Raw genomic sequence first — 22,769 nt, forward strand, 5'->3', positions numbered from 1 at the left:
GTTGCTGGTAGCTGGGCTGAGACCAAGCCTGGAGAATGGGTCCTGTGTCACACTGGACAATATTTGAAATCTGATGGAGTTTTTCCTTTTCCAGATGTGAAAAATGTGAAACCATCTCTGGGTGGTTTTTAAATGCTCACTGTAACGACAAGATGACAAATCCGCATGCCAGCTCTGCCACCTGGGGTCCCATCACAGCTCACATATGTCCCTCCGCAATTAGTGCCTTATCTGCATATTTCTTTTTCTCCTGGCTAATCAGGCATAATGAATGGGCAGAAAACATGTAATTATTTTTCCCTGTTATAGAGATTTTCTCACCTCTACACTCATATCTAAAATGGAGGATAATCTTTCAGGTTGATCACATATATTTTCTTGTGGTTTTCTGGCACAAACTGTCTCAGTTTAATGATATCTCAAACATTACTCCTATTTAATTGATATGACATAGATGAAATTCATTTTGAACAGATAAACACCTCAGTGCACAAAATTTGTGCCAAACCAAGTCACAGGAATTATGTATTTTTTTTGTTACCTTTGATAATGTCTGTTTACAATATGTTTTTTTCAGTTGCAATTTCATTTTCTTGTATGTTTTTTCTCAGTTCCTCTACTTCTAGGTAGGTTTCATACCAGGAAGGAGAGTTTAAAATATATACAAATGTAAACACATTTAAATTATTACTCTCTTTTGTGACCTTTTGTTATCTAACATTTATCTAGTCCTCATTTGCTTAAGCATTCTAAATGTTTTTAAAATAATCAGTCTTGAAAAAGATTTTAATGAGTTTAGCCTTACTGATGAAGCTACATTCAACCACGCTAATTTTAACCAATAGATTCTGTTACTGCTATGGCTAACATAGCAGTATGGCTAAGTTGGTATGGCTGTATCTGGCTTTTCAATGCTGCTTGTTAAGCCACTGGAAGATCGATACGTACTGAGATGTGCAAGGAGAAGCAAAAGGAACCTATGGTGATATTCAAGGTTGCCTTCAGCAGCCTGATCCACCCAAGCTGCCACCCAAGTCCACTTCACATCCATCTAAACAGCACAAACCTTGGTTTAGAGACCCACCGTCCCCCTAAAAGCCCATCTCTGGAGGACTGGCCTCTCCCCAAGTGGAGGGCTGAGGACCCAGCCACCGTGGGGTCGGCGTTCAAGGGCTGTGGCACAAAACCCACGGCAATGGAGTGAGGGGACAAACATTGGCAGGGTCAGCCCCACGGCAGGGCACTCAGCACAGCAGCCATGGTCATTCCCATCCCACCTTACCGCAGCTCCCCTGGGGCCACGGGCACCCCGGCTTTGCCACACCACCTGCACTTGACACCAGCTTTTTTCCCTGAAGTTTCAGCTTCCACTTTTGTAACTCCGGCAGCTATTACCAAAAGTCCTGGCAGTACTTGCATACCGTACCGTGCCCAGGCAGACGTGGATCCTGTGCCTGCCTGAGTGGGAGGGAAGGGTAGAGGTAAGGGGGTGCTGCAGCCCTCAAGCCAGCACTGCCTGCTGGGTGCACGTCATCCCGCCCTCCCTCCCGCTTACCTGGCAGTGGCAAAGCCCCACATCCAGAGCACACTAAACATAAATACTACAAACGTTATTTCAGGTTCCTCACGCTCTTCTGCACGTGCCACCAGCCTCAACTCCCTCAAGGCGGTTTCTGTCCATCTGTTCCATTTTACGGGGGCATGTCATCACGTTGCCGCTGTTCGCTCCTTCCCTTTGTCCTGTTTGCTGAGGTCTATGCTCGCTTTTCATCTGGGGCTTACAAAAGAGTCCAAGTCTGTGTCATGGACTAGTCATACACTGGAATAGAGCCTCCTACGTCCCCTGGCTTTTATTTCTGGAATGGGGTCTGCATGCAGGAACACTATGGCTAAATATTAAATATCCAAAAGCAGCCACAGCTGTTGTGGACTGATTCTTAAAGAATATGTTCAGCTGAAACTAAATCAGGTGTTAGTAATTCAGGTTTTTAAATTAAAGGAAGTTCTAAAACCAAATTCACTAAAAAGAAAGACATTTCAAACAAATTTAATTTAAAAGTTGCAGGAGTCAGATTGGAGTATTTTGCACAATGAAAATACATTCACAAAATGCTTCATGGTCACTGAAATGGCAGGCGTTTGGCCCAGCATTGTGTTTGAAAAAAGTCATTGAGCAAGTACAGTGGTCTTATGGCAGGTGCTCTCCTGCCAGATCTCAATAAGTGAGTAATATGTCTTGCAGTAGTTTATATGTTTCTTTGAGAGCTAAAAAGAATAATGTGAAGACAATCTAAGCTTTCATTTCTTTAACCATGCTTTAACTCACGTTGTTGTACGGAAGAGCTGAAAATATTATCCTGAGCGCCCTAAAGACTTAGAAACTAGCAAGCAAATAAAAGAAGCCCAGAAGTGTTAATACGACTGTTCTTGTTCCTGCTGTTGCTGTCTTTGTTACGGGGTGGGGGGGGGGAGGATCGCCTTTTTCTGTCTGTCCTGTAGTTTTGGAGTCTGATCTCATAACATTTGAATGCTTGACCAAGGTGCACACCAGTCCCTCCTGCTTTACCCTTCACTCAGCAGTGTTTTTCTAACTTTTCTATATTCTTCCCTCAGTATAACAGGTCTCCTCGTTAATATGGTGCCAATTTATGAGTCCTGGGGGAGGAAGTTCAAAGCTGTAATTTAAAGTGTCAAAACCTCAAAGGCAAAGGCAGTTCAAAGAAACAGTCAAAAAATTTCTGTTCTCTGTTACCTATGGCTCCTTTCTTCAGGACAATGTGGTGACGAACTATGTACCTTCCACTCTGTATTGCTCTCGTACTCTGCAGACCAGTGTAATTTGGTGATGGGGGAAGCATAATATCTTCCAGAGTAACTCCATTTAATCTCAGGCTTTCATTCGCTCCAACACTCTTACCAGAGCTGGTTTCTTAGCTAAGTAACAGCAGTGCCTACTCTGATGCTCGCTCTCTCTGTCCCCACCCAAGGCTTCAAGTTATGTTTTCCATGGCAATGTTGCCTTAAGCAATACTGACTTGCACATGTTCCTGCTCTTGGGCCAGCAAAATACTTCTTAGAGCAGCCTGAGGCTAACATGAAGTCCTTCAGCTGAGGGACTGTCAAGACATGTCTCCACCAGCGAGAAGATACGTGGAACTGAGTTTTCAAAGCACGTCAGCAAGAAATGTCAGTAAGCAACAAAAAAGAAGATTCTGAATCCTTTTTTTATGTAGAAGTCCTTCTCCTCACAGCTGAAGCTGGCTGAAAGATTTCTGCTTCCCAGCATGTCTGGTTAAAAAAATAAAAATCTAAGTTGACAGTATGAAATCTGTTTGAGTATATATGTAAAGCATGTTCTAATGAGATTCTGGTTTATTACTTGCCTTACCTTACTTTACCAAACTCTTTGTTATCAACAACAATGCTAATAACCACATTTTTTAGTCTTAGGCACAAATCTGTAACTTACGAATATGGGTATTAACATCTTAATTTTAAGTGTTTATTGAATTTCATAAATTCTGTTTCAGAGCTGCATGAATCCCCCTGTTTGTCTTTCTGGCAATAATCTAACAAAACATCCTATGGCAGATTATTTTAACAGGTGTTTAGGGTATTTTTTCTTGAAGCTTTAATTTAATGAGATTCAGAAGCATGTTAAAGTTAACAAATTAAACACTGTATTGAGGGAGGATAAACCTAAACAGGTATTAAAAAGCCATCTTGAATCAGCACCCATGGTTCACAGAAGGGAAGGGAAATTGTGCCATCCTCTCCTCCAGCTCCCCACATCTTTGAGGAGTAGTGCAGAGTGGGTCAGGTCAGGTCAGGCAGAGAGAGCGTCACCCTCATTCTGTGATATAACGACATAATTTATTAATAGCCTAAGGAACAGAGGACCCCCCATGAGACAAAGAGGGCCAAGCCCAACAGCTCCTGCCAAATCTGATCAATCTGCCAATCAGTCCCAAGCTGGGCCATGGGTTTACCCTGGTTATCTGATCAACTGAGTTCCTCAAACCCGAGGATGCCTGTATCCTCCAACCATCAGTGTCTACATGACCTGTCTCCAGTGCTGCACAGTGGGATATGTCTGGAGGACCCACTTCATTTGGCTCCCACAGATGCTCTGGAATCTCCCTGAACTGGAATGTTTGAAGTGTAGTTGGTAGAAGGATGGGATCTACTAACTTCATCTTTCTAAGCAGGTACTGATAGTAGACTTAAATCTAGTATATGTGCAGAAGCCTTTTGCATTTTTTTGAGCCAAAGCAGAGTCAAAACAGCTTTTGTGTACTCAAGACAATAAAAAACAAGTGAACAAACAGTATAAGAAGCAAACAGAAATGCTAACTTGCAGATGACTTGCTTGGTTAGTCATTTTCAGTAGCTGCAACACAAGTGATAATCCAAGGTGGCACTGGATCATGTGGAGCGATCAGCAGGAAGTGCCGAGGACACTGAAAAATTGCTTTCCCCAGTCATAAGGGTTGTAACCTGGACTTTGTTGATGGCCAAAGATGTAAGAGGGTCTAGGGTGATTCAGAAGCTCCAAAGCAGAGTGTTATGACCCAAAGAGGGCTGGCAGACCAATGAAGCACAGGTACATTTTTGCTGGACCATCAAAACTCTTACCTGTTTAAACTGCTTTTTATTTTTTTTCTTTTTTTGTGTGTGTGCAACCCTGAATTAGGAGGCAGAAGCAGTGCAAATTTATTGCAAATGAAAAGCAATCCACTCTTCTTTCAGCCTCTCCTGGGTATTAACACTTCAGCCACCCTAAGATTCAGACTCTCACAAATTTGATTTCCTATCTTCAGGGCATTAGAGGAAGGCAACAAGGTGAGACTGATGGACTCAAATATGTCAGAAATCAAACAATTTTTGAAGCAGAGACCCAGAAGTAAAACAAAACATACTTTTGGTTCAGGGTTTTTCTCTATACTATTTTTTTTTTCTTTTCATTGTGGTCCCTCATTTCCCCACCCAGACAAGATGCAGCTATGGCAACATGGAAATCCCCTGAGCAGCACAGCTCTGATAATAAGATTGTTCAGGTTCAACCAAAATATTATGTCTGAAAAGTCGTCTTCTTTTAGTTTGCTCCAGCTGAAACAGGAAAAAAGAAAAAAAAAAGATCAAAGTGATAGCCCACTCAATTATAAACAAGACAAATTTAAAGTGAGAAGGTGTCATTTCCGGATAGCGATCAGTTTGCACAGGAGAGCCCTCCTTTATTGATATTTTGGGCTGAAAATCAGGTAAAAATTACCCTGAGTATTTCTAGAATAATATGATATTGAATATTTTTAAGCCAGGTGCTGAAATCCTTAAATAAACTTTTCTAAAGCAAGTCACGGGTGGGTCTTAGGGATGTGAAGTCACTGGGGCCCAATCTCATTGATGCAAGCTTGGCTTCAATGAAATTGGGTCTAGCATAGGAAACTCGAGAGGGAGGGATGAGGACTAACTACTCCTGAAGTCCCACCAGCTGACTCAAACCTCTGAAAGAGGGTATTTTTTGAAGGGATATAATGTGAATGGGGCAGTGACCCAAATAATTCTGTAAGTGAAGTCAAGCTTTTGAGCGAGGGTCAGTCAGACCATGGTGCTGCCATCTTCAGTGGCTTCGTGGCCCCGGTGCCATGTCCAGCTCTGGCTCTGCTTTGTATGTATCGGTGGTCACTGTGGCCTGGCAGGTCCCTCTCCTGTTTCTGGGTGGGAGGTATCGTAGAAGTCTGCCAAGCAGACATCTACCCCCCACCTCATCTTGGGCTCTTTTTGAATTCAGTGGAGAGAAATAAATGTATTTAGTTCAGATTTCATCATCTTTTGAATGTCTATGTTCGGATGAGATGAATCATGCTCTCCGCCGGCTGGACAGGAGTGAAGCATGAAGGGCTCTGACATAGGAGTATACATTGTAAATATGTACATATTGACCAATGAATCCAAAACCATTTTGCTGCATCTACCGAGGTTTAGTGCACCTTCAGGGAACACTTTGGTGGGGAGCCTCAGGGTCCAACCACAAGGAGGGTCTTGACACAGGTATGGGAGATGTCCATCTTATGGGCAGCCTCGCTGCGTTCTCATGGAAAGGGGACCATTTCTTCCCATTAAGGGAAGCAAGTGACACTGGAGGACAGTCCCTGATGTCCTGGCAAGAAGAACACTTTTCCAGACACAAGGGCTGAGCTTTCACCATTTTGGTGAGTGGTTTAAATTATTTCCTTGCAAATGGAAAAGCTGCTGTGGCTTCCATATTGAGTCTGCTTATTATAGTGTCATCATTCTTCTGTTTGCCTGGGCATTGTTACCAACTTTCCCCTCGGTTTCCTTTACGCCTCCGACATAAAGTTTTTTTGGTGCAGCCAGGGCTGTGCCAGAGCTTGCTCTTCTCTTTCAGGTCTTCAGCTCACTTGTAGTTAGCCACATCAGTCAGCCGTGTACATGGCCCTGCATTATGCTCTAGTATGCGTTGGTGTATACAGCCACAGAAAGTGTGCGAAGGAAATATTTAACACCTCTTTATCTTCCGCTTTCTGCCTCTGCTTTGTCCAAAGCCTGAAAAATTATGAGATGTACCACTTTGGTCTTGGGAGCTAGGTTTTGTAGGATTAGTCTTTTAAATCACAGATTTTCTAGGTCAGCATTGCCTTATGTGGGACTTCACAGAATCACAGAATGGTTTGGTTTGGAAGGGACCTTTGAAGATCATCTAGTCCAACCCCCCTGCCATGGGCAGGGACACCTTCTGCTAGACCAGGTTGCTCAAAGCCCCATCCAACCTGACCTTGAACACTTCCAGGAATGGGGCATCCACAATCTCTCTAGGCAACCCATTCCAGTGCTTCACTACCCTCATCATAAAAAATTTCTTCCCTATGTCCAATCTAAATCTACCCTCTTTCAATTTAAAACTTTCCCCTTGTCCTATCACTACAGGCCCTGGTAAAATGCCTCTCTCTGTCTGTCTTATAAGTGCCCTTTATATATTGAAAGGCCACAATAAGGTCTCCCTGGAGCCTTTTCTTCTCTGGGCTGAACAACTCCAAATCTCCCAGCCTTTCCTGATAGGAGAGGTGTTCCACCCCTCTGATCGTTTTTGTGGTACTCCTCTGGACCTACTACAACAGGTCCATGTCTTTCCTGTGCTGAGGACCCCAGAGCTGAACGCAGTACTGCAGGTGGGGTCTCACCAGAGCAGAGCAGAGGGGCAGAATCACCTCCCTCGACCTTCTGGTCACACTTCTTTTGATACTAACACTTGAAGAATAAACAACAGCAATCACACTTAGTGTTTCATAGCTGGAAGTTTTTTCTCCTTTGGACCTGTGTCCTGCCATTGAGAGGAAAATGGATGAGACGACTAAACCATGCTCTCAGGGAAATCAGCAGCAAAAATCCCACTAGCCAAGCCAGGACCACCATCCATGAAATGTGCTCCTGACCTACAGGACTTGACCAGATTTGGCCCAAGAAGTCTGATCCAGAAGGTCCTTAGTTTTGAAGTGGGAAGCATGTTTCAAAGTAAAAGTTCTGCAAATATCTTCACGCTGGCTTCCTGCTCTCTGCCACTAGTCATCCTTGTCGGCATGTTTACATTTCCCCTTGCCTGCGGTCTCTTTATCATGCAATGGGTTTGTTCTGCGTCTAGTATAAAGTAAGTGAGCGCGGGTTTCACACACACGCGTACTGCACACATGCAGCCTGCTCAGGATGACACAGACGAGTACAGTATTGAGCATTTTCGTCTTGTTTCTTCACACCACTTTTGGGGAAAGTGGTTGCACCTCAGCGGATGGTGATGGTGAGTCATTTCATCTTCATCTTTCCACTCATGTATGATCTTGAAAAACCTGAGTTAAGAGCTCCAAAATGCAACTGCTGTGTTAAATGTGTTAGTGTTTTAGCCTCCAGTATCTTTCTTTTAGTGCCAGTACCTGAGGCAGATGTGGAGCTGGACGATACCTATTTAATTCAATTCCCAAGTCTGCTGTCCTTGTAACATCCAAATTTGTATGAAATGACGGAAACCATAGCTGTATGTAGAGGCCATGCAAGATCAGACCTGTTTAATCCTTTCTTGTTGTGTCTAGTGTTCATGTGAGGAATTATGCCTGGGCACGGGGAACCACTTCACTCTTCTGCAGCCCATGGTCACTCTGAGCTGCCATCAGAGAGGGGTGAGGTTCTGGCTTCTCTTGTTCTTGGCAGTTTCCTCCAAAGAAAATGTTTCAAGGTACCTCAAACTTGTCCCAAACTGTTCCACTTCAAAAGCCAAACATTTTCCCTTTTTCTTCAAGCAATTGCATCAGATACATCTGGGAGATAGTCCCAGTCTCCCTCGGAGTAGGGCTGAAGCAACAACTGAACCGGAGGTTCTCACAGCCTGTCACTAAGACCATTCCTCCCTTACTCAGCAAATAATTATAAATTAATTAAACAGTTTAAGTTTAGGCTTATTGCAGTTTTCATTTTCTCATTCAGAGAAGTGGAAATTATTTAGCAGCATCAAAATAAAAAATCAAAACATAAAGAGCAGCGATAAAACCACTGTTTCCGTCCGCTGTCCCTTTTCTCAAAAGGAAGCCAAAAAATTGGATTTACAGATTCAGTCCCAGATCTGTTAAACTCTTACTTGTCTAATACTAAACAAACAGCAGTGACAGAGCTGGTTGCACTCTGCCTGAAGGACACAGGCAGTTGCTCAGTTACTGATAGTTTTTGGGCTCCATTGTTTGGGAGCAAGAGAGTTTTTTCAGTTTTAGGAAGATAATGGCTGTGTTCCTATGCTATCTTACAGGTAGGGAATCTCATTTTCCCATGTGTCATGTATTATGACATGCATATATGCACACATATGTACACAGATACATATATACATAGGTAGGATATGCATGATAAGTTTTTCAGTCAGAAGAAAAGAGGGAGCAGCTCAGAACTGCATCTAACAACCTTGTTTTTTCTATTTGCCTTTTATTTATACAATCTGCAGCTCTTTAGAGCCGGCTTTGTCAAGCAGCTACCGTGGTGAATGGTCAATGCTAGTGATTTACCTCTGATGCCACTGAAATTTTCAGGGCTTCTCAGAAGCAGATATGATGAGACATTTCCTTGTTTTGTCACAAACTTCCAGTGAACCATAATTTGTTTAGACTTAAAGACAAACAGATTCAGAAAATCCCCACTGAGCAATTAGCAGCTTTTATGACTTCTTTATGAGTCTCATGGATTTGGCCAACAAATTAAACAACCCGGGGTAAAATCACCCGTCATGGATGTTTGGCTTTCACTCTTCACCTTTCCGACTCGCCCTGCCTCCTGGCAAAGTGCCGCCAGCCAACGCAGGCATGAGCTCACCCCTTCTTATGGGCAGAAGAGGGAAAAGCTCACTGCAGCACTTGCCTTCATCTCCTCCTCTTTTCTGAGTGACAGACTGCCTCCCAAGCGCTGTCCCCCAGCCTGGCAGAGGTGGTGGAGATCCCCAAAAGCCCCAAGAGAGCCACAAGCAGAGCTAAGAAGGGGCAGCCGCGGAGGCACAGGAGGGCACGGGCAGGGGGAGCGGGCGGCAGCAGGCTGCGGGGTCTCACGGGCAGGGCGGCTGGCTTCAGTGGTCCTCCCACCCAGACTTGTAGGGTTTGTCCAACCCACATCAAAACTGCTGTCATTAAAACGAGTTCTGCCTGAATCAGATCGGCACTAGAGATTTCTTATTACTCTGTCCGTGGAAACAGTCACTTCATTGGCTTTGGAAATTCCCCCAAACTCAGGAGGCAACCGTTTCTGTGAAGGACCTGCCATGGCTGTAGCTATGAGCGCAGTCTTTCTCCCACTAGAATCTCCCCATCTCAAGCCCCACCTTGATTTCTGCAGACCCGGGCTCAGGGCTCTGCCTGGTCTGGACTGCTCAAGGAAATAAAATATAGTCTTGTAAACTTTTAATTGTGTAAAGTCTTTAGCAGTGTGAGTCATACTGGAGTCATCAAAAACTTTTACACAGCAAACACATTCAAGTGTGGTGGTTCTGATGTTTAGGGAAGAAGCATAACTGAGGCTACATGCATATTTATGTCAGACAAAAAAATGACTGTCAGCCCATGGAGGAACCATGCCAGAAAATGAACTTCAAACTGCTTACTTAACACCATTCATGAGGTTTAATTATCATATATTCTATGGTTAGGATATTATTTCCATGAATAAGGAACCACGTAATCACAACGTGAAAATTCAGCATCAAAGAGGTAAAGTCAACTTTCCTTCCAGTGCGGCAGCAAAGGTACACCACGCTGATTAAACATTAAATGGCTGTTTGAACTGCAAGACTAAACTTTTTTTCTTTCCTTTCATTTTGCTGTCAGCCTGATAGAGAATGAATTAAAATTTCTGTCACTTTTCGGCAAAGCAGTAGCAGCCATCTGAAAGATTTTTTCTGATATGCCATTTATTAATATGATGATTATCAGGTTTGTGTGTTTATGCAAAATCTGGTATATGTATTTGCATACACAGAGAGCACCAAGGAGCATCTCTCTGTTATACAAAGGAACATCAGTCATGCTAATTCTTAAGTTTTAATGTTGTCTTGAGGTAAATGAGTATAAATAAGCCAGTCTCCTGGTAGTTGCAAGTAAAGTCTTAGAGAGGCATAAAATATGACATATCTGTGCATGTGAGCTTTAGGTACATCTATCTATATAAATGATATATATATCATATATAAAATATGGGGGGGTCCACTTTATGCAGATTCATTTCAGCTTACTTGTTATTCCCTGAATTTTGAATATATGTATATCTATGTGCACACACTTTTACCCACAAATATGTAACTCTACGTAATATAAATTTCTGTACATATATGTCTGCCCTGATGGCGCAGGGCTGTGTTGATCAAGACTCTCACCTGTGTGAAACGGCTGCAGGGCTTGTTCTACGGTTGCGCTGACCTCTGTCTCTCTCTTGAATGTGATGGTCAAATAGAGCGAATTTGTACAGCACCTGCTTTGTCCGTGTCGGGCACTGCCGTCAAAGCAGCAGCGATGGTGGAAGACATCGCATTTCGTTGTCCTTCAGGGAGAGCTCGGCCCCCTGTGGGACAGACCCCACCAAAGCTGCGGTGAGAAGGGAAGACCAGAAATTGCTTCTTAGCACTGATTGCTCATGGTGGCAAATGGCCACTAAATCTTAGCTCGGGGGATAGATCTGCCTCTGGGTTCTGGATTAGTGCAGCACGGAATGCTCCCATCCCTCCTGCTGCCCACCACGGGTGCTGGTGGGAGCAGCTCCCTTCCTAGCCCCTGCCTGCACTGCTTTTGTGTTTTTCTCTGCATTCCTGACTAACTTCTGAATTTCTTCTTTTACTCAAAACCTGACTCCAGGTACACCTCAGCTCCAAGGTCAGGAGGAAGCACTGCTAATAGTGACCTGGTGGGGTGATACTCTTTGCTTACATTTTAAAACAGTGAAACAACTCTCCCCTGCTTTCTCTCTGCTGTCAAACTATGACCATTTTGGACCTTCAGATGTGCTCCCACGCTGGACAAGGTCTGGGTCTCCCTGTACACTGGCAGGATTGGCCTGGGATCAGAGGGCATCACCAGCAGGACTATGAATCACAGTATCCAAGTAGCTGGTCACCTCTCAGTGATCCGATTCACCTGGGTGACAGCAGAGATGACCATCATTTTCTCTGGGAGGGATTTTCCATTGGAAATGTTTCCATGGGCATTTCCCCACACTGTTTGTGAGTATGAGTCACTGATATCGCCGGAGCAGCCAAGGTCTTGTTCTCTCCGAGGCAGGTGCCCCGCATGACAAGGACACATCTGAGGAGTGGGTAGGAGAAGACCACGCAGGGGATTGGGAATAGTCCCTGGACACAGGGAAGAGGGTTATGTGTCATCACAGCTACCCTTTACCACTGCTAAAAGGAGACAGAGGCATTCCTGTCCCAAGCATCTGCTCAAGGGATCATGGCAATAACCTTTTCCCTCTCCGCTCGGCTACAGTGGGTGAGATTTCATGAAATGAGGCTGAACTGGTAGTTTCCACCAGAGAGGACTCCTCTCAGAAGCATCAGTTTTGCTTCACTGACTTCATACCTGCCAAGTGTAGGACTTGAGACATATGCTCTTACTCAAATCGTGATTGTTTTATTAGTCATCAAAGCTAATTTGCAGGAAGCCACGTGTTCTGGCAGAAAGTCTGAGCATTCCCTCCTGAGCCCAAATTTGTGACATTTCAGAAAACTTTGCAGTACAATCAAAATGAGGCTTAATTGCCTCATGACACCAAAATACTCTTGCTTTCCTAAAATGACCCATATCAATTTTTCAGTCTTCTCAGAAACCTGGTAACAGGCCAGACTGTCACAGCATGGGTAGACGCAGAGTTTCTGATCTGTTTGTTTTTAAGAGTGTTTTCGTCCTTGACTTGAATATTCTGCTTTTTAACAGGCATCCTGAATACGTCTTGCTCCCTTTTGCATGCCCAAGGATAGCAGCATTTTGTGGTTCCTAATAGGAAAACCTGTTTGAGAAAGTTCCGAGATGATTTTCAGATGGAGTAGGTCCTGCTTTTATATGGGTATAAGGTTTACCTATAACTTTTAAAATGAGAATTCCCCTGTCCCTGGCTCAAACTTAGGAGGAATTAAACTGCGGAGTGGACAATATATTTTCTCTGTTTTGCACTTAACCCTGGGGCTTTTTCACAGAGGTTTCTGCAGGTTTGACATCAACACCCATCTTCGCCCATGATTAATAGAAAAGAACAGACACAGAGTGTCTCATCTGACCAAACCATCTGTGATGCTATGTCTTTTTATAGTTCACAGACAGATGATGCAGAATGTACCTTCGTGCGTCGTTAGTGGGTGGGCTTCGCTGGCATGCAGGGAGAGCAAGCTTGAAAGGTGCGAGTGGCTTTTAATTTCATTTTGAACAAGCTTTCTTTGCTTCTTACAAAACAGGTTGGTTGATCCTCTTCCTTTCAGGCAATTACATAAAGAAAAAGCCTCCTATACAAGGGAGCTGCAAATTGAATACTTTCACAGGTTCAGTAACATCCTGTGAATGTCTCCTCAGGGACTTTTGGAGATGACGAACCAGACAATTTTGAGTTCGACTGCTTCAGCCAGCTAGAATTTAAGGACTCCTATAGCAGCCTAACCTGCAATTTTACCGAGTTGCCTCCTCACCACACTAACTATAGCCTGGCCCTGTGGTAAGTGCTGTCAGTCCATCTTCAGGTAAACTTCTGGGAAGCAAATTGTTGAGCACCAGTAAGTCAAGTTGCCATATGCTGGGAAACAGGAGCAGCAAAGTTAGACACAATTCTGTTTCAGAGTGTTTTATCAAGTTTGAATGCTATATTCAGCAAAGAAGAAGAGTTTACTGAAAGACAACATAACTCCCTAATAAGAAAAAAAAATCAGCTGGAAGAGTCTGTAAAGGACATTATAATGCCTCCAACAGTCCTTATCTTGCCTCTGTTGCTCTGGAGCACCTGTAATATGGATGTAGCCCAGCATGAACTGAGATAATTTTTCCTTTAAATTAAATGATACTTAAAAAATCCCCATAGTAGCTTTTATCACGTGAAAAGCAAAAATGTTTTTGAAGAGGCAGATCCTTTCCACAGAAAATTATTTGGCAAGAAGGCTGATATTCCACCACAGAAAAATGCCTTTATTTAAGTCAATATAAAAATGAAGCAATTGTATTCACACACACAGACACACAAAAACACACTAGAATGAGTGTGCAAAACCCCAACAGTTACCAAACACATCAGTCGTCACCACTTCTCTTCAAGGCCTTGAAACTCTTTTCCACCTTTTTTTAAACTGATGCACCTAGCCGAAAAAGATCGGATTTTGTCTCTTTAGCATATTTCTGCTTCTCCCTTTGCCTGTTTTTCCTGAAACTGAAAGTTCTCCAGCTTCCGGAAAAAGAAGTGGATTTTTTTTTTACCTTGCTATTCTAATCAGTACTTAATTTTTTTTTCACCTAATTTATTAGAATTTTTCTATTTGCGTGGGATTTATTCTGGATTTTGACTCAAATTTTATGACAGTTCTCAAACACAGGAGTCACACAGATGCAGGAACACAGAGATATATTTCCACCTCTGAAACTGTACCGTGTGACTCCTTCATGGGCTGGCTGACTCTTGACCCTGTATTTTCTACCACTTCAGTCAATAAGAAATTTCTCTTTATCTTCAGTGAGCATCTAAACCTATTGGTCTATATTTAAAAATGGCAGCAGTAAGATAATTTTTAAAGATACAAAGGTTTTGAACACATACATCTCCAATTTAATAATTGCATTTTTTTCTTGGAGAGCTCCAGGACTCTTACTGTGACTCAGGTCACTTGATTATTGTGCTCAAAGACCACGAGGAAAAACACTACCAATCTTTTAAACTCCTTATTTACATGGTGTTTTTTCTTATTTCACATGGAATCTCACTTCAGTTAATGTGAAATGAGCAACCAGGATTCGTCCCTTACTATGTTACAGTAAGACTGAGAAGAAATTAACATTGTCTCGCTTTGGTCAACAGTACCAAGGAAGACAGCAATTATGTGTGCTTCAATATGGAGAAACAGGAAGATGCGTATTTCTTACAGTTCACTGATATACTCTCAAATAAAGACATTTGCATGGTCTCTGAGATGAAGAGAAGGGTCTGCAGGAGTCTGGTTGTAACTGACATTGGTAAGACACTTAACATTTTGGACATTTTTAAGATAGAGGGGTTACTGGGGACAAAAATAGCCCAGCGCAAAACCTAAGTGTGAATCTGTATCACGTAGAGGCAGCACAAAATAGTGTCCTAGCAGGTCATGTAGCCTGGATTGGGGTGTTGGCAGAGTGTGGTGTTCCACTTGCTTCAAAGCCAAACATGATTAACCTCCATTCAAAATGTGCAGCTGAATTCTGGCTTATTGTAACACTCTGCCCAGCCTGAATCATGCACATGGGCAAAACAGCTGTTCCTGAGCGTGGATGAACTGTCAAGCAAGGACATTTTGTTCGTCTCTTACTAGGGATTGCACAGTTTCAGGACTGACCACCCCAAGTCTAGCATGAGGTCAGTAGCACAGGGACCGCAAGGTTGCAAGACTTCACTTTTTCAGACCTTGCTTCTTGGCGGAGCCTGTTGTTTGAATGAGGTGCTCAGGCATCCTGCAGTGCAGAAGGGACGACGAGAGCACATGAATGGGCTTGTCAAAGCCATGTTGGGGGACCTGCCTGAGCCAAGAAAGAGGGGCTTCTTAAGACCTATCCCTCTTGGGATTTGGTCTCATTTGAGGGTTGCAGAGAAGCCCGTGTAGGGCAGCTCTGTTCTGCTCTGGTGCCACATTGCTTTGCCTCCTTTTGGCAATAGGCATTGCGACATCAATCTCTTATGAAACGTTTCTGCCCCGGTCCAATAGTTTTGTGGCAATCTTACATTACCTCTGTTTATGGGCCAGCCTGGACCATCTCTGGTGGCGTCTCCTCTAGAAACTGTGGGTTCTGCATGGAAGGATTAAGTATTTGGGGGTTGCAGGAGGAGTGGGCATAATTTCTGGCTATATGCATTTTTCTGAGAGGAAAGAGTTGTGGGCTCTCTGTTCCTGTGAGAGCTGATGGACTTTACATGGCGCATTTAGGAAGCCTCAGTGACACAGACTCCAGTCCCTGCAGACCTCAGTCACATCCAGCTCCAGCACAGCTTGGAAAGAGTCCTGAGGGCTGCATTTTGGACTTGATTGTACTTGCATAGATGGTCATTTGACACAGTCTCCTGCAAACCTGTCAAGTGTGGGTTCATAGCAAGGGCCTGGAGCCACAGTCTCCTCTGGGGGGGGACGGGGGATGACACAACACTGTTAAACTTTGTCCCTTTCTCTGTCCTGGCAATTGTACCCATACCCTCCGCAGTGCCTTCCTCCCAGAGCAGCAATGGGTTTTGCCATGGGATCTCTGTCTCAGAGCACTGGTTAGAGGGACTGAATTTCACATGTTCAAGCAGTGCTATTGCAGGGGTGAGCAGGCTCAGGAATTGCTTTCCAAGACTAAATGTCACACCATCCCTGCTGGTCACACTGCTGCTCCAGCAGCTCAAAACTGAGCCCCTCGCAGGACCAAGGTGTAAGGGTGAGCTGGGGCTCAGCATGAGGCTCACCCAGCTCAGGCCAGCCCTCGCTCAAGGTAGGTCACCCTGCAGGGGTTGTAACTTGGACTTTGTTTTGGCTTTTCAAAACCTGTTTATTTTGTAGTAACATTGTTCTACTCCTGTTATATTCTGGGTTTTTTTATCATTTGCAGTTAAGCCTGAAGTACCATTCAATATAAACGTCACATATCAAAAGGAGGCAAATGAATACCTTATTCATTATAGTACACCACACTCATGGAAGAAATACTTAAAGGACAAATTAATACACCAAATAGCCTATCGACAAGAAGAAGGTACTTGGAAGGTAAGCGATGATGTGTTGGTGAACTTACACTAATTTCTGAAATTAAACGTTATCAGAAATACCAGTATCAGGTAAAAACCCTCAAATCTGCATTTCTACAGTTCTCCAGCTGAAAACTTGGAAAGGTGCAATATTTGGCATTTGGAAATTTCATCACTTGAAACAGTTCCCCACTGACAGCACCCACCTCTGTTAGACACTTCTCTGGGCTAACAAAGTTTCATTCACTTGGGCTTTGCAGTGGGAGGAGAAGACATAATGTAACAAGCCATCCTAAGTGTTTGGATGGCTTGCTCTTTGCTGTGGTGGTTTTGCTCTTATCTTCTGTGCTCGTCAGTCAGTAAATCGTTATGACCCCTTCTCTTAACAACAGTTTCTTTGTGTCCCTTTTTCACTGAGCCTCTCCAGGCTTTAGGTGCAGCCCTGCAGCTCTTCCACCCTCAGACCACGTTTCAGGCTGCAGCTGCGTGTGAACTGGATCTGGTTTGGGCAGCCGTTGAAACTCTAGTCTAGATGGGGTGAGGGGGGGTGTTTGAAAGCGTGGACTACACCTGGTTTTTGCAGAGGGAACACAGGAGACCTGTAACTAGAAAAAGAATGCAGGCAACCAAATACATGGAAATGAAGAGCACCAGAGCTGCACTGTGGGATTCCAGCTTCTTTCCTGGAGCTGCTCTTTCAGAAGTTGTCTTTTTATGCTGCACAAACATATTTTTCCCCCTTCTCTCTTCTGAGCTCTCCCAGGGAAGCATGTATTTCCCACTGCAGTGTTGGCAGTAGCAAAGCATGGTTAATACTTCCAGCTGTTTTCCAAAGAGCTTTTATCCAGCATTCATCTCTCTTCTCGATACTGTTTGGACTACCTTGCTGTTAAACTAGACTGACGCCATGATGACCACCTGTGTAATAACCAAAGACAGGGAACAAACAGCACAGTACTGCAGGGATGTACCTGGTCTTGCACATTTTGCTGAAACTCAAAGATACTTCTCCTCTGTCTTCTAGAAGAATAATCGGAATTTTTTTTGTGTTTAGACAATAGAGTCACCATACCTTCAGGTAAAGTTACTGGGGAAAAACCTCGAAAATGATGCATCGTATGAGGTGAAAGTACGTTCGCAGCCCAACGGAGATTATTTTAAGGGCATGTGGAGTGAATGGAGCGCTTCCAAGAGCTTCAGGACCACAAGGGAGCTGCACTCCACAGAGACCTGTAAGGGCAGAAATCGCTTTGGTCCACCTTGAATAAAGCAGAGCTAAGGGTCCTCAGGTCCCTGACCAGCCCTGGCAGCAGCACTGACGAGAGGATGGGGACGGAAGAGCTTGCGGTCACAGCAGGGTCAGGCCTTACAGGCACCAGACACCCCAGAGGAGATGACCCAGAAAGTGGCTGTGTCACTCTGGTCTGGGGCTGACTCTCCATGTGAAGTTAAATCTCATTCAGGGTGATAAGATCAGATGAAGTGCTGCTGTAAGGGCATGAGGGAGGTGCAAAGGGAGGTGAAGGCTGACTCACTCCTGCTTGCTGCCTGTTGGCATGCAGGGAGGAGGACCAGCTTGCACTGACTGTTTTAGGTAAGGCACAAAAAGCAGTGAAACATGACCCATTTCAGGGCCCTGGATTTGTGTGTGAACCTGGTGTGTTAATCACAAATATGATATGGGATAAAAATCTCATCATTGCACTTGTAAACATGAATAATTCTTCTGGTCTTTGGGGTCCCTTCAGTCCCCAGGAGCGCCTCAGCACCACGTGTGTGTGAATTCACTTCAGTGCTGCTGTAAAGGCTCGATGAGTGGTGGCTTCAATGTGCTGGAGGTGATAGCAGACTTCTAGCTGCTTTAATCCAACCTGGGACCCCAGCTTGGAGCTCAGCTAAGTGCTGATGCTCTGGCAGTCCACCTCTTTCCTCCTTCAGGGAGGCACGAAAAATGCACCACTGCACCAGTACAAAGATAGGCAAGTGCAATGCTTGGCATTAATTCCTAATTCATTGCCTGAAGAGACATTACAGTTACAGTGGCTTAACAGTGAGATATTTACATGCATTGGCTGATGTTCTTTGTTTTTCTTTAGATAGCAGTGTGGTCGTGGTAATACTCTCCATCCTGGGATTCATGCTGTCCATTGTCATGATTGTCCTGATGGTAACTTTTTGGGAAAACAGGTAATCTAAGTCTCTTTGTATCAGAAAAAGTGTTGGAAGCCAATCCTGTTCTGACAGTCTTATTGCTTTCCCTGTTACACTTATGAACTATTCTCTTTCCATCTCTGGACCTCTATATCAAGCCAAAGGTAGGCAAAGAATAGAAGTGGGCAATACAAGAGAGGGTGTGGCAGGTAGAAGATGACCTGCCACCTTGAGCAGACTTCAGTCTTGGGCTCAGAACACTCAGACCTTTGGGGAGCTGAAGTCACCAGGAAACACTCACAGCGTTAGTGTCTCACTGGAGTCAAATTTGACTCAAGCTTCAAGCAAGATCCGGAAAAGAAAGCGGCCTGCGGGTTTTTGTAGAGTCCCAAGAGCTGTGGAAATGGTATACTGGGGAGATTGCCTCTTGCCCTTTCATAGGCTGAGTCAGCAGGGTGTTTGCTCTGCAGCATTTTCGGAAGCAGCAAGGCAGAGCTCTCAGCAGCAAGGGCTTGATGGCATCAACCACTAGCCCAGGCAGGTCCACATCCAGCCAGCCATGTGGCAAAACCAGGCCCTTCATCCCCCAAGGAAGCAGTCATGGCAGAAGTGGGACTGGAGATATGTTCATTACACAGGCAGTCCTTTGTCTGCGTTGGGGTTTTTTCATATATTGGCTATACAGCAGTACATAGATAGCTGTAAATGTATTTTTCAATGTGTGGCTATGTCTGTTTATATAGAATAGATAGTTCACAAATTTCAGAAAATTAACAGATATGTAGATAATCTAGTGAAACCAGAATTTGAAGCAAAAAAGTCCCAAATTTAACCCTAGGAGATGAACCCCTCACTAGGCAGAAAACACAGGGCTGTTGGGAAGCATTCAGAGCAGCCCGTCCATGGCATCCAGCTCCACTGACATCCAGGGAGATGGCTGCATGCAAGCTGCTTTTTGGGGACAACACTTGGGTTGTGCTAACTCCTGAATTGCACACGGGGATTGCCTTGGCCCCAGTCAAACCATGCCAAGAACAATTTTAATAATTAAACATTTTAGACACTGGAGTTATCTGCCAGGGAATGCTCCCTGGTGCTGTTTTATTTGCAAGTATAAATGTGGCTTGAGATTTCTAGCTCTTGCTTTTTACTGTTGCTGAGCACCTGCAGTTCTCTAACTTTCTAGAAGTTCTGCTTGTGTAAAACTGCTGAAAAAACAGGCTTTTAGCTGGTGAGAATTTTTGAATGCAGAGATTTCCCTTTTAAAAACAAGAGGGGTTTATATGTGTGTGTATATATACCTACATATACAGACACATATATAAAATGAAATATATATTCATATACATCTATAGCTGTATTTTTATCACTGCAACACTGAATGTCAGTCAGGCAATATTCTCTAGATGCATCATAGCTGAGGGTTTGCAGCAGCACAACAAAAGAACTTTCCTAATCAAAGCACTAAAAATGAGACCTGTGCGACAAGGCTACGATACAGGTAGCTGGCCAAGGAGTGGGACAGTATGCAGTTCTTTGACTTATGTAAACATGCAGAGGCAAATATCAGCAAATTTGCACTTTAACTGCAGCATCTTTTTTTACTTGCAGAAATCCTTTTCACCATGCAAACCTCTGTTAACACAGCTAGATGCAAATGAGTTCTTCACCAGCATAATTTGCTGCTTTTCCAGTACTTGGTGAAGTGTCTTCTTTCAGCTGTGACAATTTGCGCACTCAAACGAACAATGAGTATTCGGTGACCTTCATAACTCATCTTCCCCTGTCTTTGTTTTATTCTGAGACTTCTCTGTTGTTATTCTGAGTAATGTAAGCTAACCCTAAGGCTTTGTGAGAATTAGGACAAATGATGCAATAACTTCTGATATCTCAACATATCCCTCTTTTGCTGCTGTTGAACTTCTTTTCGTGTACTGTTGCTGTTTCAGGATCAAGCCTGCTGTGTGGCCAAACCTTCCTGATCACAAAAAAACACTGGAGCAACTATGCAAGAAGCCAAAAAATGTATGTACCTCCACTGTTGTTTTCACCTGAGTAGAGAATATTGGGAACAAAACTAGCACTCATGAGAGATAGTACATGCATTGCTGCATGAACTGAGACATCTTTCAGAAATTACTTCTACATTTCACTCAAGAGAGTCCACATTTTCACAGGCAGATTCTAGTCGAGGGTATGGAAATAACAGACAATTCAACCAGTGCCTGAGCTTTGACTTGTGCAAAGTAATTACAGAGGGCTGGAGAACTTGATATGTGAAGAAAGGTTGAAGGAATTGAGTTTGTTTATAGAAAAGAGGAAGCTCAGGGTGGGGACTACTAATCACAGCCTTCCAATACCTAAAGTGTAGTTAGATGGAGGTGCTCTTGCCACAAGACTGCATGGTGACAGGACCAGAGGCAACAGGCACGTGTTGCTTCAGGGCAAACTTCATCTGAATATAAGAGAAAAATCTTTCTCCATGAGAACAATTAAACATTGTGTAGGTTGTCCAGAGAAGAAGTAGGTTCTCCTTTGCTGGAAATGTTCAAGGCTTGGCTTGATCGGGCTCTGGATAACTCAATCCAGGTCCTGCTTCTGGCAGAAGGTTGCACCAGTTGGACTCCCGAGGTCCTTTCCAACTGAGATGCTTTAGTGATTCTATGGAAGTGTGATCATGGGGCTGGATGGGGCCCCTTTGCAAACATCCCTGGTGATGCCCGTGTACCCTTATATGGCCAGCAGAATTGCTCATACACCATGCAGTACATTAACTGCTCTGCCAGATAAAAGCCAGATGGACAAATGTTATAAACTATAAGGTGTGGGATTAACCCATTGCCTTAAAACTATGTGGCTAGTGCATTTTTTCACTAAGAAATTAATCAGTGCAGTTCTCTTCAGTTGGTACATTATTAGCATGTTCTTAATTTAATAAGAGGTCTAAGATGACTCTCCCACCCCCCATGCTCCTCAGTGCAGGGATTCTTAATGTATTTCAGGAAGTCGTGGCAAACTTTTACTTCCCTCACTGCTAAATTAAGAAGATAAAACTGAAGGGAACCACCTGGGTTGGCACACTCATTCCTGTGAAATGGCAGACATGCAATAGATACACGGCTCAGAGAAGTCTCTGAAACACCAGTTCCCACCACATTGTGTAGAGCGTAAAACGCACTCCGGTGACGCTGCCTTCAGGAGGCCCCTGGGTAGATTCAGATTAATATGGAAAAGGATTTTAAGCCACATGATATTTTATTCTCTGCTAACCTATCGTTCCGCCTGCTCACAGTTACTTTCAGAGTTAAAGAAATAATAAATACCCTTCAAAAATCAAATGAATTATTAAAGTACCTTTTCTCTTAAGCTAATACCCACTGTTAACTGACCATGCTATTCCCTTTGCCATGCAGAATTTTGATATAAGCTTTAACCCAGAGAGTTTTGGTTACGTTCATATCCATAAAGTGGATGGCATTCGAGCAAAAGCTGAACTGGAAAATTTTCTGCAGCCATCAACTGCTCCAGAGACAAACCTTCCAGAAAAATTTAGGAATGGATCAGACCTGAAGATGATCCCTGTGATGACAGACAAAAGCAACCTAAACCCCTCTGTGACTTACGGAGGAATCTGGCCAGCTGAAGCCCTGCACAGGCTCCTGGGCACCAGCCAGTTTGCAGCCACCGAAGGCAACTGCGGCTCCAGCACATACGAAGTGTGCCACAGCAACAGGGTGCCCCTGTGCAAGGATGGTTTCAACCTTTCCTCCGCTCCTCCCCAGGAACCCTCTGGCCAGCCTGGACCAGAGCCCCTAAATGGTGACACCGCATCCCAGATGCTGCCCACCAGTGAAATGAGGTCACCAAACAATGAGGAAGCCTATGTCACAATGTCTAGCTTCTACAAAATTCAGTAAACCTTACAGGAATGAGAGCGTACCATTTTTTTCTCTAACACAAGCAGGACACTGCAGCTTTCTGGTTTGTTTTCCTGCATCCTGTGAGTTCCAACTCCGCAATGCACCCTGCTCGCAGTGCAATGTTATACCTGCAAGGAAGTGGGTTCTCCCATGTTTCAGTGATAAGCGGCCTAACCTCAGCTCTCAGTATGCTGGTGGCAATCTCCACTGCAACAGAAATTAAATTTAATT

General features: G+C 43.9%; 1 protein-coding gene across 1 annotated transcript; it reads left to right on the forward strand.

The window, feature by feature from the left end:
* Positions 1-7,596: 7,596 nt before the first annotated feature.
* Positions 7,597-22,535, forward strand: IL7R (interleukin 7 receptor). The gene is made up of 8 exons (XM_010565669.1): positions 7,597-7,813; positions 13,095-13,233; positions 14,578-14,732; positions 16,332-16,486; positions 17,522-17,699; positions 18,564-18,654; positions 20,568-20,643; positions 22,032-22,535. Exons 1-8 carry the CDS (start codon positions 7,723-7,725, stop codon positions 22,533-22,535), a joined length of 1,389 nt encoding a protein of 462 aa, XP_010563971.1. The 5' UTR covers positions 7,597-7,722.
* The last annotated feature ends 234 nt before the right edge of the window (positions 22,536-22,769 follow it).

This window comes from Haliaeetus leucocephalus, unplaced genomic scaffold, assembly GCF_000737465.1.
Source record: "Haliaeetus leucocephalus isolate CR32 unplaced genomic scaffold, Haliaeetus_leucocephalus-4.0 Scaffold194, whole genome shotgun sequence".
Taxonomy (NCBI): Eukaryota; Metazoa; Chordata; class Aves; order Accipitriformes; family Accipitridae; genus Haliaeetus; species Haliaeetus leucocephalus.